At 48.8% G+C, this 16,538-nt stretch overlaps 1 protein-coding gene across 1 annotated transcript in view; it reads left to right on the top strand.

The window, feature by feature from the left end:
• The window catches only part of stxbp4 (syntaxin binding protein 4), a 144,056-nt gene that overhangs the window by 39,914 nt on the left and 87,604 nt on the right, over positions 1–16,538 (top strand). The window contains 3 exon segments of the mRNA XM_063030683.1: positions 520–626; positions 5,523–5,739; positions 6,422–6,500. Of these exon segments, the coding sequence (XP_062886753.1) occupies positions 520–626; positions 5,523–5,739; positions 6,422–6,500 (403 nt within the window).

The raw sequence follows: 16,538 nt of genomic DNA, 5'->3' as shown, positions 1-16,538 counted from the left end.
ACCATATGCCTTCATAACTAACCTATCGGCTTGTGGAGTAACTTTAAGGGATGTGGGTCCCAAAGAGTTCCCTGTTCCTCCACACCGCCAGGCATCCGTTAGTCTTGCGAGACCAGGGATCTGCGCCTGGAAAGTCTTCACTCTCCAGGGCACAGGCCTGGGCAAGGTTGTATGGAAGACCAGCAGTTGCCCATGCTGCAAGTCTCCCCTCTCCACGACACTGATGTTGTCCAAGGGAAGGGCATTAGGACCCATACAGCTTGGCACCAGTGTCGTCACAGAGCAATGTGTGATTAAGTGCCTTGCTCAAGGACACAACATGTTGCCTCGGCTGGGGCTCGAACTCACGACCTTCAGGTCGCTCGTCCAATGCCTTAACCACTTGGCCACGTGCCCACACACCGCCAGGAATCCTGCTATTAAACCTGTATTCTTCCTTCAAGCTCGACCTTCCACTTCACATTTCTCCGGATCGCACTCCCATTGCTCCCTGTAACCTGTGCTTCCTTTGTCCGGCAGGATGGGAGACTGAGAGCCGGCGATCAGTTGGTGTCTGTCAACAAGGAATCTCTGGTCGGGGTTACCCATGACGAAGCTAGGAGCATCCTAACCAGGCTGAAGCTGAGGTATGTGCTGGTGTGAGGACAGTAATGTTCATAGAGACTATGTGTGTGTCACCACATCTCAGCGTGGCAGCCAATTATAGAACGGTGGACAGGCCATTCTGCCCACAGAGTTCTGCAATCTCGGCATGCCGACCTGTGCAGCTTTTTCTGATCCCATGCATTGGTGGAGTGCATGCATAGTTCCCTAAAGACGGAGACATACGTAGACAAGGAGGCAAGGAAGCCCAGGAGACTGAGAACAGGAGGTGGGACTTACTGTTACAACTGTACAAGACGCTTGTGAGGCAACATTTGGAGCATAGAATACAGTTCTGATCGCCCTGCCCCTATGAAGGATGCATTAAACTGGTACCAAACTATCTTAACAGGGATGTACTGGAACTAGAGGGTTTGACTTGTAAGGAGATATTGAATAGGCTGGGCCTTTTCCCTGGAACATAGGAGGTGGAGAGGTGACCTTATAGAGGTGTATAAAGTCATGACAGTCATAGACAAGGTAGGGGAGTCAAAATCTAGAAGGCACAGGTTTAAAGTGAGAGGGGAAATGGTTTAAAAGAGACCTGAGGAGCTACATTTTTCTCCACAGAGGGAGGTGAGTATATGGAATGAACTACCAGAGGAAATGGTGGAGGAAAGTATAATTGTGATGTTTAAAAGATATTCGGACAGGTGGGAGCGTTTAGAGGGATGTTGAAAGTAAAGTTGCCATATATGTCACCATATACAACCTTGAGATTCATTTCCTAGTGGGCATATTCAATAAATCTATAAATTCTCAATATATATGCAATAAATAATAACCGTAACAGAATCAATGAAAGACCGCATCAAGTTGGGGATTCAACCGGTGTTCAAAAGGCAACAAGGTGTAAATACAAAAAGAAAGAAATAAAAATAATAAATAAATAAGCAATAAATATTGAGAACATGAGATTAAGAGTCCTTGAAAGTGAGTCTGTTGGTTGTGGGAACATTTCAGTAATGGGGCAAGTGAAGTTATCCCCTTTGATTCAGGAGCCTTTTGGTTGAGAGGTAGTGGACCAAACACAGGCAATGGGACTAATTCATAAGACCATAAGATACAGAATTAGGCCATTTGGCCCATCAAGTCTTCTCTGGTCATTCTATCACGGCTGATCCATTTTCCCTCTCAGTCCCAAACTCCTGCCTTTGCCCTGTATCCCTTCGTGCCCTGATGAATCAAGAATCTATCAGCTTCTGCCTTAAATATACATAAAGATTTGGCCTCCGTGGCTGCCTCTGGCAAAGAATTCTACTCTCTGGCTAAAGAAATTCCTCCTCATCTCCATTCTAAAAGGACGCCTCCCTATTCTGAGGCTGTCAGACTCTCCCACCACAGGAAACATCCTCGCCACATCCACTCTATCAAGGACTTTCATCATTCGATAGGTTTCAATGAGGTCACCCCTCATTCTTCTGAATTCCAGTGAATACGGGCCCAGCGCCATCAAACACTCTTCATATGACAAGCTTTTCAATCCTGGAATCATTTTCATGAATCCTCTCCAGTATCAGCACATCCTTTCTAAGATAAGGGCCCAAAACTCCTCACAATACTCTCAAGTGAGGCCCCAACAGTGCTTTATAAATCCTCAACGTTACATCCTTTCTTTTATATTCGTGTTCTCTTGAAATGAATGGTAACATTGCATTTGCCTTCCTTACCACAAACTCAACCTGCAAATTAACCTTTAGGGAATCCTGCACAAGGACTCCCAAGTCCCTTTGCACCTCAGATTTTTGAATTTTCTCTCCATTTAGAAAATAGTCAACACTTTTATTTCTTCTACCAAAGTGCATGACCATACACTTCCCGACACTGTATTCTATCAGGCACAAAAAGATGGAGGAACTCAGCAGGCCAGGCATTTTTTGTCTGTTGCTTGGATTTTCAGCAGCTGCAGATTTTCTTTTGTCTGTGACTGTATTTTATCTGCCACTTTGCTCATTCTCCTGATTTGCCTAAGTCCTTCTGTAGCCTCTCTACTTCCTCAAAGCTACCTGCCCTTCCACCTGTCTTCATATCATCTGCTAACTTTGCAGTAAAGCCATCAATTCTGTCATTCAAGTCACTGACGTTTAACTTTAAAAAAAGCGGTCCCAACACAGACCCCAGTAGAACACCACTCGTCACCAGCAGCCAACCAGAAAAGGTTCCCTTTATTCCCACTCTCTGCCTCCTGCCAATCAGTCACTGCTTAATCCATGTTAGTATTTTTCCTGTGATACCATGGGCTGTTAACTTGTTAGGTAGCCTCGTGTGTTGCACCTTATCAAAGGCCTTCTGAAAATCCAAGTACACAACATCAACTGACTCTCCTTTGTCTATCCTGCTTGTTATTTCTTCAAAGAATTCCAATAGATTTGTCAGGCAAGGTTTTCCATTGAGGAAACTGTGCTATTATGTGCCTCCAAGTACCCTGAAACCACACCCTTAACAATCAACTCCAACATCTTCCCAAGTACCGAGGTCAGACTAACAGGCCTATAGTTTCCTTTCTTCTCTTTCCCTTCTTGAAGAGTGGAGGGTCATTTGCATTTTCCAGTCTTCCAAAACCATTCCAGAATCTAGTGATTCTTGAAAGATCATTACTAATGCCTCCACAATCTCTTCAGCCACCTCTGTCAGAACTCTGGGGTGTATACCATCTGGTCCTGGTGACTTATCTGTCTTCAGATCTTTCAGTTTCCCAAGAACCTTCTCTCTAGTTAAGGTAACTTCACACACTTCATGCCCCCGATACCTGGAACTTCCAATATACTACTAGTGTCTTCCACAGTGAAGACTGATGCAAAATATTTATTCAGTTCACCCGTTATTTCCTTGTCCCCCGTAACTACCGCTCCAGCATCGTTTTCCAGTGGTCCAACATCTACTCCCACTTCTCTTTTACACTTTATGTATCTGAAGAAACTTTTGCTAGCCTCTTTAGTATTATTGGTTAGCCTACTTTTGTATTCCGTCTTTTCCTCAATGAATTTTTTATTTGCTGTCTTCTGGTTTTTAAAAGCTTCCCAATCCTCTATCTTCCCACTAATTTTTGCTCTACTATACACCCTCTCTTTTGACTTTTACGTGGCTTTGACTTCTCTTGTTAGCCACAGTTGTGTCATCTTTCCTTCAGAATACTCTTTCCTCTTTGGGATGTATATATCCTGTGCCTTCTGAATTGCTTCCAGAAACTCCAGCCATTGCTGCTCTGCCGTCATCCCTGCCAGTGTTCTTTTCCAATCAATTTGGCCAACTCCTGTCTCATGCCTCTGTCATTCCTATTACTCTCTTTTCCAGTCCTGATGAAGGGTCTTGGCCCGAAACGTCAATTGTTTACTCTTTTCCATAGACGCTGCCTTAGTCTCTGAGTTCCTCCAGCGATTTGCATGTTTTGATAGGGTCTGTCACTTCAATACACTATGGGGCCTAGACCCTGCTGCCTCAGTTTGGCCTGTACCTGACCTTTTTGATTCAGCCTGCTGCATAAATTGTCCAAACATAGAAACATAGAAAATAGGTGCAGGAGTAGGCCATTCGGCCCTTCGAGCCTGCACCGCCTTTCAGTATGATCATGGCTGATCATCCAACTCAGAACCCCGCCCCAGCCTTCCCCCCATACCCCCTGATCCCTTTAGCCACAAGGGCCATATCTAACTCCCTCTTAAATATAGCCAATGAACTGGCCTCAACTGTTTCCTGTGGCAGAGAATTCCACAGATTCACCACTCTCTGTGTGAAGAAGTTTTTCCTAATCTCGGTCCTAAAAGGCTAAAACTTCTTCACACAGAGAGTGGTGAGTCTGTGGAATCAGGTTCAGTCACTTCAAAACGCTCTGGGGACAGTTCCCGACCTTTCTGATTCAGCCCAACTCATAAATCGTTGTCCAAACATCAGGTTCAGTCACTTCAAAACGCTCTGGGGACAGTTCCCGATCTTCCCAGTTTGGCCTGGCCCTTAAATTGTTGTCCGAACATTGTGTTCAGTAGCTTGGCTATGCTCTGAGGCTTGGACCCTGCTGCCCTGTACATGACCATTCCAATTTGGCCCGGCGCTTAAATGGATCGAACCTCGAGCCTTCCTCATTCTCGGTGACAGGCCTGCTGCCTCGCCTCACATCGGTTTTGCTGCATCAAATTGCCGCCAAGTTACAGACTTATCGCTTGTGGTGATTTGCCAGGAAAAAGCGATTAAAGCAAAGTATTTAGGTGGTTTTAAAAACGCAAACACGAGGAATTCTGCAGATGCTGGAAATTCAAGCAACACACATAAAAGTTGCTGGTGAACGCAGCAGGCCAGGCAGCATCTCTAGGAAGAGATACAGTTGACGTTTCGGGCCGAGGGTGGACTGTACCTCTTCCTAGAGATGCTCCTTGGCCTGCTGCGTTCACCAGCAACTTTGATGTGTGTTGCTGGTATTTAGGTGATTTCCTGGTTTCATCGAGCAACAGCCAGAAATCACTGAGATTCACCAGCACTATCTTAAACAAAGTTCATACTGTATATGTCACTATATACAACATTTCTTGTGGGCATTCACATTAAATACAAGAAACTCAATGGAATTAATGAAGGACTGTCCCGACAGGACAGACAGACAACCATTGTGTAAAAGCTAAGAAACTCTGCAACTACAAAAGAGCAATAAATAAATAAATAAGCAATAAATATCGAGAAATATGAGATGAAGAGTCCTTGAAAATGAGTCCAAAGGTTGTGGGAACAGTTTAGTGATGGGGCGACTGAAGTTATCCTCTCTGGTTCAGGAGCCTGATAGTTGAGTGCCTGTTTTCAGATTGAAATGTGGGGTAGTCTCTTCCCTGTGGGTGGGGGGAAACGTCTGGGTGGGGCTGTCTCCCTGTGTCACCTCTGGTCCTCCCCTGCAGGTCAGAGGACATGGTGGAGATTGCCTTTATGAGGAGAAGCTCTCAGTCAGAGAGTGCAGCGGTCCTGCCAAACCCACCCCCCGTCTCTCCCAGCAGCTCTACTGCCCCAAAGCCTCCGGGTTTCAGTTTCCTCCTGCCCCCACCCAGCCACCAGCACGGTCCGGCAACCCCGGTCCAGAGCCTGACTGATGACACCGCCTCCCTCCAGTTCACTCAGGTGAGTGAGGGGGACGGAGTGAGGCTGGGGAGGGAGAGAGGGTGTGGGGCGATGAGAGTGAGGGGTGGGGGTGGGGGTGGTGAGTGAGCGGGTGGAGTGGTGCTGGGGAGGGAGAGAGGGTGTGGGGTGACGAGGGTGAGGGGCGGGAATAGTGAGTGAGGGGGTGGAGTGAGGCCGGGAGGGAGAGGGAGCGGAGAGAGAGAGAGACGGTGCGAGGTGAGGAGCTGGTTAGGAGGGCGAGAGGTGGGATGATGAGTGAGGGGGATGGAGTGAGGCTGGGGAGAAAGATGGAGTGTCGGGGAGCATGAGTGATCTGGACTGTGAGTGTGGGGAGGATGGAGTGTGGTAGGGAGGGAGATGGAGTGTTGGGGAGGGTGAGTGAGAGTGGGGAGGATGGAGTGTCGGGGAGGGTGGGGGAGGGTGAGTGAGGGTGGTAGGGAGGGAGATGGAGTGTCGGGGAGGGTGAGTGAGTGTGGGGAGGGAGATGGAGTGTTGGGGAGGGTGAGTGAGAGTGGGGAGGATGGAGTGTCGGGGAGGGTACGGCGTGCGACAGGGAAATGGGACGATGAGGGAAGTAGCGTGAGGGCCTGTTCGCTGGATGAGAGGTGTGACCTGCTGGGAGTTTAAGGAAAGGCTGCCTTCGACTGCCAGGTTGTGTTTGAAGCCCAATTTCCTGTCACAGGGCAAATCCGCAGGGAAGAAGAGGGATCGTTCTCCGGCTGGTTCGCCCACGCGGAACCTCCCTGACCCAAGTTCTGCAGGTACACATGACTGGGCCACACTTCCCCCTCACAGGCTAGACACTGTCCTTTTCTGCCCGCACAAAGCGACATCACCTCCAAAATTAGCAACTTCCTCAATTTTGTGTGCTAGGATGGTGTTGAGGGAGCTTTAGGCTGTGTCTGACCCCGGGAGTGTGTGATGGGACGGTGTGGAGGGAGCTTTAGCCTGTGTCTGACCCCAGGAGTGTGTGATGGGACAGTGTGGAGGGAGCTTTAGCCTGTGTCTGACCCCAGGAGTGTGTGATGGGACAGTGTGGAGGGAGCTTCACTCTGTCTGACCCTGGAAGTGTGTGTGATGGGGCAGTGTGGAGAGAGCTTCACTCTGTGTCTGACCCTGGAAGTGTGTGTGATGGGGCAGTGTGGAGAGAGCTTCACTCTGTGTCTGACCCCAGGAGTGTGTGATGGGATGGTGTGGGGGAGCTCCTCTCTGTGTCTGACCCCAAGAGTGTGTGACGGGACGGTGTGGAGGGAGTTTCTTTCTTTTGTTTTTACTTGTGCTTAATACTGTGACAGGACAGTGCAGGAGACAGATGTTAACATTTGACATAGATTCTCTTTGTTAGTTGTAGAATCAATACCCTGCACACGATGTGAGTTGTGAGCCAGATGCCACACAGGCAGGTCGGCCTGTCTGGACAAAGAGTTAGAAAGGATATGTATGTTGGGATTCCCTCCCGACATTCTTGAGATGTGGGTACTGTCGGGAAGGCAAGCCTCTATTGCCCAACCTTTGATCAGAATGGCTTGTCCTGGACATGGAGGATGTCCAATATCTCTCTCTGCTTTTGTCTGATGCACCAGGTTATTCACCTCTGTCGTAGTCCTAGCACTGTACAGCACAGAACCACGCCCCTCAGCCCAACTCATCCATGCCAACCAAGTTGTTTGCTGGATCTACTCGGTTTTCCCCATGTTTGGTCACTGTCTCTCTGAACCTTCCCTATCTATGTACCTGTCTAAATGCTGTTAATGTTCCTCGACCACTTCCTTATATCCATCACCCTCTGTATGAAAAAGACTGTCTCTCACGTCCTCTGTCACCTTAAATATTCATCTTTCACCTTAATCCTTTCTCTTCTAGTTTTTAAATTCCCCTACCCTGGTGAAATTACTGTGACAATCTGCCCCTCATGATTTTATAAACCTTTATATAGTCGTCCTTCAATCTCCTTCACTCCAGGGAGAAAAGCCCTAGCCTGTCCTCTTTCTCCTTATAACTCATAGTCCCATAAGACCATAAAACATAGGAGCAGAATTAGGCCATTCAGCCCATTGAGTCTGCTCTGTCATTTCATCTTGACTCATCCTAGATCCCATTTAATCCCATACACCTGCCCCCGCACCATATCCCTTGATGCCCTGACCAATTAAGAAACTTATCAAATTCTGCTTTAAGTATACCCACAGACTTGGCCTCCACTGCAGTCTGTGGCAGAGCATTCCACAGATTCACCACTCTTTGCCTAAAAAGATTCCTGCTTACTGCCTAATGTATCTGTCTCTCCCCCACCCCGGTAAATGTCCCCAATGTATCTGCCTCTTCCCCACCCCTGGTAAATGTCCCGAATGTATCTGCCTCTCCCCCACCCCTAGTAAATGTCCCCAATGTACCTGCCTCTCCCCCACCCCTGGTAAATGTCCCTAATGTATCTGCCTCTCCCCCACCCCTGGTAAATGTCCCTAATGTATCTGCCCCCACCACCCCTGGTAAATGTCCCTAATGTATCTGCCTCTCCCCCACCCCTGGTAAATGTCCCTAGTGTACCTGTCTCTCCCCCACCCCTGGTAAATGTCCCCAATGTATCTGCCCCCACCACTCCTGGTAAATGTCCCTAATGTATCTGCCTCTCCCTCACCCCTGGTAAATGTCCCTAGTGTACCTGCCTCTCCCCCACTCCTGGTAAATGTCCCTAATGTATCTGCCTCTCCCCCACCCCTGGTAAATGTCCCTAATGTATCTGCCCCCACCACTCCTGGTAAATGTCCCCAATGTATCTGCCTCTCCACCACCCCTGGTAAATGTCCCCAATGTATCTGCTTCTCCCCCACCCCGGCCACACCACTGACTTATACAGCTGTAGTCTGATGAATTATGTCAGCAGGTCCTGTGTCTTTCAGAGTTCTGTGAATCATTAATCTGTCCCCACACCTACTGTTGTTCCCAGTTCTGTGTTTTTAGTATTGGACTAAAATCTATTTTCAAAAAGTGGAAGCTTTAGAGAGGAGATTTACCAGGATACTGCCTGGATTAGAGAGCATGTGTTATGAGGATAGGTTGAGCAAGTGAGGGTTTTTCCTCTTTGGAGCGAAGGCGGACGAGAGAAGAGTTCAGGATAACAGGCAGAGACAGAGTGGATGATATGATAATAGGATAAGGGGCATTGATAGAGTGGAGAGCCCAGTGAGGAAATGGCTAATTCCAGGGGCATAATTTTTAAGGTGATTGGAGAAATCACAGGAGGACGTCAGAGGTAGGTTTTTTACACAGAGAGTGGTGGTTGTGGGTAGAGAGGCCTGTACTCTATGTAACAGTGCTGTGGGTAGAGAGGCCTGTACTCTATGTAACAGTGCTGTGGGTAGAGAGGCCTGTACTCTATGTAACAGTGCTGTGGGTAGAGAGGCCTGTACTCTATGTAACAGTGCTGTGGGTAGAGAGGCCTGTACTCTATGTAACAGTGCTGTGGGTAGAGAGGCCTGTACTCTATGTAACAGCGCTGTGGGTAGAGAGGCCTGTACTGTGTTCTATGTAACAGTGCTGTGGGTAGAGAGGCCTGTACTGTGTTCTATGTAACAGTGCTGTGGGTAGAGAGGCCTGTACTGTGTTCTATGTAACAGTGCCGTGGGTAGAGAGGCCTGTACTGTGTTCTATGTAACAGTGCTGTGGGTAGAGAAGCCTGTACTCTATGTAACAGTGCTGTGGGTAGAGAGGCCTGTACTGTGTTCTATGTAACAGTGCTGTGGGTAGAGAGGCCTGTACTGTGTTCTATGTAACAGTGCTGTGGGTAGAGAAGCCTGTACTCTATGTAACAGTGCTGTGGGTAGAGAGGCCTGTACTCTATGTAACAGTGCTGTGGGTAGAGAGGCCTGTACTCTATGTAACAGTGCTGTGGGTAGAGAGGCCTGTACTCTATGTAACAGCGCTGTGGGTAGAGAGGCCTGTACTGTGTTCTATGTAACAGTGCTGTGGGTAGAGAGGCCTGTACTGTGTTCTATGTAACAGTGCCGTGGGTAGAGAGGCCTGTACTGTGTTATATGTAACAGTGCTGTGGGTAGAGAGGCCTGTACTGTGTTTTATGTAACAGTGCTGTGGGTAGAGAGGCCTGTACTGTGTTCTATGTAACAGTGCTGTGGGTACAGAGGCCTGTACTGTGTTCTATGTAACAGTGCTGTGGGTAGAGAGGCCTGTACTCTATGTAACAGTGCTGTGGGTAGAGAGGCCTGTACTGTGTTCTATGTAACAGCGCTGTGGGTAGAGAGGCCTGTATGTGTTCTATGTAACAGCGCTGTGGGTAGAGAGGCCTGTACTGTGTTCTATGTAACAGTGCTGTGGGTAGAGAGGCCTGTACTGTGTTCTATGTAACAGCGCTGTGGGTAGAGAGGCCTGTACTGTGTTCTATGTAACAGTGCTGTGGGTAGAGAGGCCTGTACTGTGTTCTATGTAACAGTGCTGTGGGTAGAGAGGCCTGTACTGTGTTCTATGTAACAGTGCTGTGGGTAGAGAGGCCTGTACTGTGTTCTATGTAACAGTGCTGTGGGTAGAGAGGCCTGTACTGTGTTCTATGTAACAGTGCTGTGGGTAGAGAGGCCTGTACTCTATGTAACAGCGCTGTGGGTAGAGAGGCCTGTACTGTGTTCTATGTAACAGTGCCGTGGGTAGAGAGGCCTGTACTGTGTTCTATGTAACAGTGCTGTGGGTAGAGAGGTCTGTACTGTGTTCTATGTAACAGTGCTGTGGGTAGAGAGGCCTGTACTGTGTTCTATGTAACAGTGCTGTGGGTAGAGAGGCCTGTACTCTATGTAACAGTGCTGTGGGTAGAGAGGCCTGTACTGTGTTCTATGTAACAGTGCTGTGGGTAGAGAGGCCTGTACTGTGTTCTATGTAACAGTGCTGTGGGTAGAGAGGCCTGTACTCTATGTAACAGTGCTGTGGGTAGAGAGGCCTGTACTGTGTTCTATGTAACAGTGCTGTGGGTAGAGAGGCCTGTACTGTGTTCTATGTAACAGTGCCGTGGGTAGAGAGGCCTGTACTGTGTTCTATGTAACAGTGCTGTGGGTAGAGAGGCCTGTACTGTGTTCTATGTAACAGTGCTGTGGGTAGAGAGGCCTGTACTGTGTTCTATGTAACAGCGCTGTGGGTAGAGAGGCCTGTACTGTGTTCTATGTAACAGTGCTGTGGGTAGAGAGGCCTGTACTGTGTTATATGTAACAGTGCTGTGGGTAGAGAGGCCTGTACTGTGTTCTATGTAACAGTGCCGTGGGTAGAGAGGCCTGTACTGTGTTCTATGTAACAGTGCTGTGGGTAGAGAGGCCTGTACTGTGTTCTATGTAACAGCGCTGTGGGTAGAGAGGCCTGTACTGTGTTCTATGTAACAGTGCCGTGGGTAGAGAGGCCTGTACTGTGTTCTATGTAACAGTGCTGTGGGTAGAGAGGCCTGTACTCTATGTAACAGCGCTGTGGGTAGAGAGGCCTGTACTGTGTTCTATGTAACAGTGCCGTGGGTAGAGAGGCCTGTACTGTGTTCTATGTAACAGTGCTGTGGGTAGAGAGGTCTGTACTGTGTTCTATGTAACAGTGCTGTGGGTAGAGAGGCCTGTACTGTGTTCTATGTAACAGTGCTGTGGGTAGAGAGGCCTGTACTGTGTTCTATGTAACAGTGCCGTGGGTAGAGAGGCCTGTACTGTGTTCTATGTAACAGTGCTGTGGGTAGAGAGGTCTGTACTGTGTTCTATGTAACAGTGCTGTGGGTAGAGAGGCCTGTACTGTGTTCTATGTAACAGCGCTGTGGGTAGAGAGGCCTGTACTGTGTTCTATGTAACAGTGCTGTGGGTAGAGAGGCCTGTACTGTGTTATATGTAACAGTGCTGTGGGTAGAGAGGCCTGTACTGTGTTCTATGTAACAGTGCCGTGGGTAGAGAGGCCTGTACTGTGTTCTATGTAACAGTGCTGTGGGTAGAGAGGCCTGTACTGTGTTCTATGTAACAGTGCCGTGGGTAGAGAGGCCTGTACTGTGTTCTATGTAACAGCGCTGTGGGTAGAGAGGCCTGTACTGTGTTCTATGTAACAGTGCCGTGGGTAGAGAGGCCTGTACTGTGTTCTATGTAACAGCGCTGTGGGTAGAGAGGCCTGTACTCTATGTAACAGCGCTGTGGGTAGAGAGGCCTGTACTGTGTTCTATGTAACAGTGCTGTGGGTAGAGAGGCCTGTACTCTATGTAACAGTGCTGTGGGTAGAGAGGCCTGTACTGTGTTCTATGTAACAGTGCCGTGGGTAGAGAGGCCTGTACTGTGTTCTATGTAACAGTGCTGTGGGTAGAGAGGCCTGTACTCTATGTAACAGTGCTGTGGGTAGAGAGGCCTGTACTCTATGTAACAGTGCTGTGGGTAGAGAGGCCTGTACTCTATGTAACAGTGCTGTGGGTAGAGAGGCCTGTACTCTATGTAACAGTGCTGTGGGTAGAGAGGCCTGTACTGTGTTCTATGTAACAGTGCTGTGGGTAGAGAGGCCTGTACTGTGTTCTATGTAACAGTGCTGTGGGTAGAGAGGCCTGTACTGTGTTCTATGTAACAGTGCCGTGGGTAGAGAGGCCTGTACTGTGTTCTATGTAACAGCGCTGTGGGTAGAGAGGCCTGTACTCTATGTAACAGTGCTGTGGGTACAGAGGCCTGTACTGTGTTCTATGTAACAGCGCTGTGGGTAGAGAGGCCTGTACTCTATGTAACAGCGCTGTGGGTAGAGAGGCCTGTACTCTATGTAACAGTGCTGTGGGTAGAGAGGCCTGTACTGTGTTCTATGTAACAGTGCCGTGGGTAGAGAGGCCTGTACTGTGTTCTATGTAACAGCGCTGTGGGTAGAGAGGCCTGTACTCTATGTAACAGTGCTGTGGGTAGAGAGGCCTGTACTCTATGTAACAGTGCTGTGGGTAGAGAGGCCTGTACTGTGTTCTATGTAACAGTGCTGTGGGTAGAGAGGCCTGTACTGTGTTCTATGTAACAGTGCTGTGGGTAGAGAGGCCTGTACTCTATGTAACAGTGCCGTGGGTAGAGAGGCCTGTACTGTGTTCTATGTAACAGTGCTGTGGGTAGAGAGGCCTGTACTCTATGTAACAGTGCCGTGGGTAGAGAGGCCTGTACTGTGTTCTATGTAACAGTGCTGTGGGTAGAGAGGCCTGTACTCTATGTAACAGTGCTGTGGGTAGAGAGGCCTGTACTCTATGTAACAGTGCTGTGGGTAGAGAGGCCTGTACTGTGTTCTATGTAACAGTGCTGTGGGTAGAGAGGCCTGTACTCTATGTAACAGTGCTGTGGGTAGAGAGGCCTGTACTCTATGTAACAGTGCTGTGGGTAGAGAGGCCTGTACTGTGTTCTATGTAACAGTGCTGTGGGTAGAGAGGCCTGTACTCTATGTAACAGTGCCGTGGGTAGAGAGGCCTGTACTGTGTTCTATGTAACAGTGCTGTGGGTAGAGAGGCCTGTACTCTATGTAACAGTGCTGTGGGTAGAGAGGCCTGTACTCTATGTAACAGTGCTGTGGGTAGAGAGGCCTGTACTGTGTTCTATGTAACAGTGCCGTGGGTAGAGAGGCCTGTACTGTGTTCTATGTAACAGCGCTGTGGGTAGAGAGGCCTGTACTGTGTTCTATGTAACAGTGCTGTGGGTAGAGAGGCCTGTACTGTGTTCTCTGTAACAGTGCTGTGGGTAGAGAGGCCTGTACTGTGTTCTATGTAACAGTGCTGTGGGTAGAGAGGCCTGTACTGTGTTCTATGTAACAGTGCTGTGGGTAGAGAGGCCTGTACTGTGTTCTATGTAACAGTGCTGTGGGTAGAGAGGCCTGTACTGTGTTCTATGTAACTGTGCTGTGGGTACAGAGGCCTGTACTGTGTTCTATGTAACAGTGCTGTGGGTAGAGAGGCCTGTACTCTATGTAACAGTGCTGTGGGTAGAGAGGCCTGTACTGTGTTCTATGTAACAGTGCTGTGGGTAGAGAGGCCTGTACTGTGTTCTATGTAACAGTGCTGTGGGTAGAGAGGCCTGTACTGTGTTCTATGTAACAGTGCTGTGGGTAGAGAGGCCTGTACTGTGTTCTATGTAACAGTGCTGTGGGTAGAGAGGCCTGTACTGTGTTCTATGTAACAGCGCTGTGGGTAGAGAGGCCTGTACTGTGTTCTATGTAACAGTGCCGTGGGTAGAGAGGCCTGTACTGTGTTCTATGTAACAGTGCTGTGGGTAGAGAGGCCTGTACTCTATGTAACAGCGCTGTGGGTAGAGAGGCCTGTACTGTGTTCTATGTAACAGTGCCGTGGGTAGAGAGGCCTGTACTGTGTTCTATGTAACAGTGCTGTGGGTAGAGAGGTCTGTACTGTGTTCTATGTAACAGTGCTGTGGGTAGAGAGGCCTGTACTGTGTTCTATGTAACAGTGCTGTGGGTAGAGAGGCCTGTACTGTGTTCTATGTAACAGTGCCGTGGGTAGAGAGGCCTGTACTGTGTTCTATGTAACAGTGCTGTGGGTAGAGAGGTCTGTACTGTGTTCTATGTAACAGTGCTGTGGGTAGAGAGGCCTGTACTGTGTTCTATGTAACAGCGCTGTGGGTAGAGAGGCCTGTATTGTGTTCTATGTAACAGTGCTGTGGGTAGAGAGGCCTGTACTGTGTTATATGTAACAGTGCTGTGGGTAGAGAGGCCTGTACTGTGTTCTATGTAACAGTGCCGTGGGTAGAGAGGCCTGTACTGTGTTCTATGTAACAGTGCTGTGGGTAGAGAGGCCTGTACTGTGTTCTATGTAACAGTGCCGTGGGTAGAGAGGCCTGTACTGTGTTCTATGTAACAGCGCTGTGGGTAGAGAGGCCTGTACTGTGTTCTATGTAACAGTGCCGTGGGTAGAGAGGCCTGTACTGTGTTCTATGTAACAGCGCTGTGGGTAGAGAGGCCTGTACTCTATGTAACAGCGCTGTGGGTAGAGAGGCCTGTACTGTGTTCTATGTAACAGTGCTGTGGGTAGAGAGGCCTGTACTCTATGTAACAGTGCTGTGGGTAGAGAGGCCTGTACTGTGTTCTATGTAACAGTGCCGTGGGTAGAGAGGCCTGTACTGTGTTCTATGTAACAGTGCTGTGGGTAGAGAGGCCTGTACTCTATGTAACAGTGCTGTGGGTAGAGAGGCCTGTACTCTATGTAACAGTGCTGTGGGTAGAGAGGCCTGTACTCTATGTAACAGTGCTGTGGGTAGAGAGGCCTGTACTCTATGTAACAGTGCTGTGGGTAGAGAGGCCTGTACTGTGTTCTATGTAACAGTGCTGTGGGTAGAGAGGCCTGTACTGTGTTCTATGTAACAGTGCTGTGGGTAGAGAGGCCTGTACTGTGTTCTATGTAACAGTGCCGTGGGTAGAGAGGCCTGTACTGTGTTCTATGTAACAGCGCTGTGGGTAGAGAGGCCTGTACTCTATGTAACAGTGCTGTGGGTAGAGAGGCCTGTACTGTGTTCTATGTAACAGTGCTGTGGGTAGAGAGGCCTGTACTCTATGTAACAGTCGCTGTGGGTAGAGAGGCCTGTACTCTATGTAACAGCGCTGTGGGTAGAGAGGCCTGTACTCTATGTAACAGTGCTGTGGGTAGAGAGGCCTGTACTGTGTTCTATGTAACAGTGCCGTGGGTAGAGAGGCCTGTACTGTGTTCTATGTAACAGCGCTGTGGGTAGAGAGGCCTGTACTCTATGTAACAGTGCTGTGGGTAGAGAGGCCTGTACTCTATGTAACAGTGCTGTGGGTAGAGAGGCCTGTACTGTGTTCTATGTAACAGTGCTGTGGGTAGAGAGGCCTGTACTGTGTTCTATGTAACAGTGCTGTGGGTAGAGAGGCCTGTACTCTATGTAACAGTGCCGTGGGTAGAGAGGCCTGTACTGTGTTCTATGTAACAGTGCTGTGGGTAGAGAGGCCTGTACTCTATGTAACAGTGCCGTGGGTAGAGAGGCCTGTACTGTGTTCTATGTAACAGTGCTGTGGGTAGAGAGGCCTGTACTCTATGTAACAGTGCTGTGGGTAGAGAGGCCTGTACTCTATGTAACAGTGCTGTGGGTAGAGAGGCCTGTACTGTGTTCTATGTAACAGTGCTGTGGGTAGAGAGGCCTGTACTCTATGTAACAGTGCTGTGGGTAGAGAGGCCTGTACTCTATGTAACAGTGCTGTGGGTAGAGAGGCCTGTACTGTGTTCTATGTAACAGTGCTGTGGGTAGAGAGGCCTGTACTCTATGTAACAGTGCCGTGGGTAGAGAGGCCTGTACTGTGTTCTATGTAACAGTGCTGTGGGTAGAGAGGCCTGTACTCTATGTAACAGTGCTGTGGGTAGAGAGGCCTGTACTCTATGTAACAGTGCTGTGGGTAGAGAGGCCTGTACTGTGTTCTATGTAACAGTGCCGTGGGTAGAGAGGCCTGTACTGTGTTCTATGTAACAGCGCTGTGGGTAGAGAGGCCTGTACTGTGTTCTATGTAACAGTGCTGTGGGTAGAGAGGCCTGTACTGTGTTCTCTGTAACAGTGCTGTGGGTAGAGAGGCCTGTACTGTGTTCTATGTAACAGTGCTGTGGGTAGAGAGGCCTGTACTGTGTTCTATGTAACAGTGCTGTGGGTAGAGAGGCCTGTACTGTGTTCTATGTAACAGTGCTGTGGGTAGAGAGGCCTGTACTGTGTTCTATGTAACTGTGCTGTGGGTACAGAGGCCTGTACTGTGTTCTATGTAACAGTGCTGTGGGTAGAGAGGCCTGTACTCTATGTAACAGTGCTGTGGGTAGAGAGGCCTGTACTGTGTTC

This window comes from Mobula hypostoma, chromosome 22, assembly GCF_963921235.1.
Source record: "Mobula hypostoma chromosome 22, sMobHyp1.1, whole genome shotgun sequence".
NCBI lineage: Eukaryota > Metazoa > Chordata > Chondrichthyes > Myliobatiformes > Myliobatidae > Mobula > Mobula hypostoma.
The sequence above is the reverse complement of the archived record's forward strand: the minus strand, read 5'-3'. Positions and strand labels throughout refer to the sequence as shown.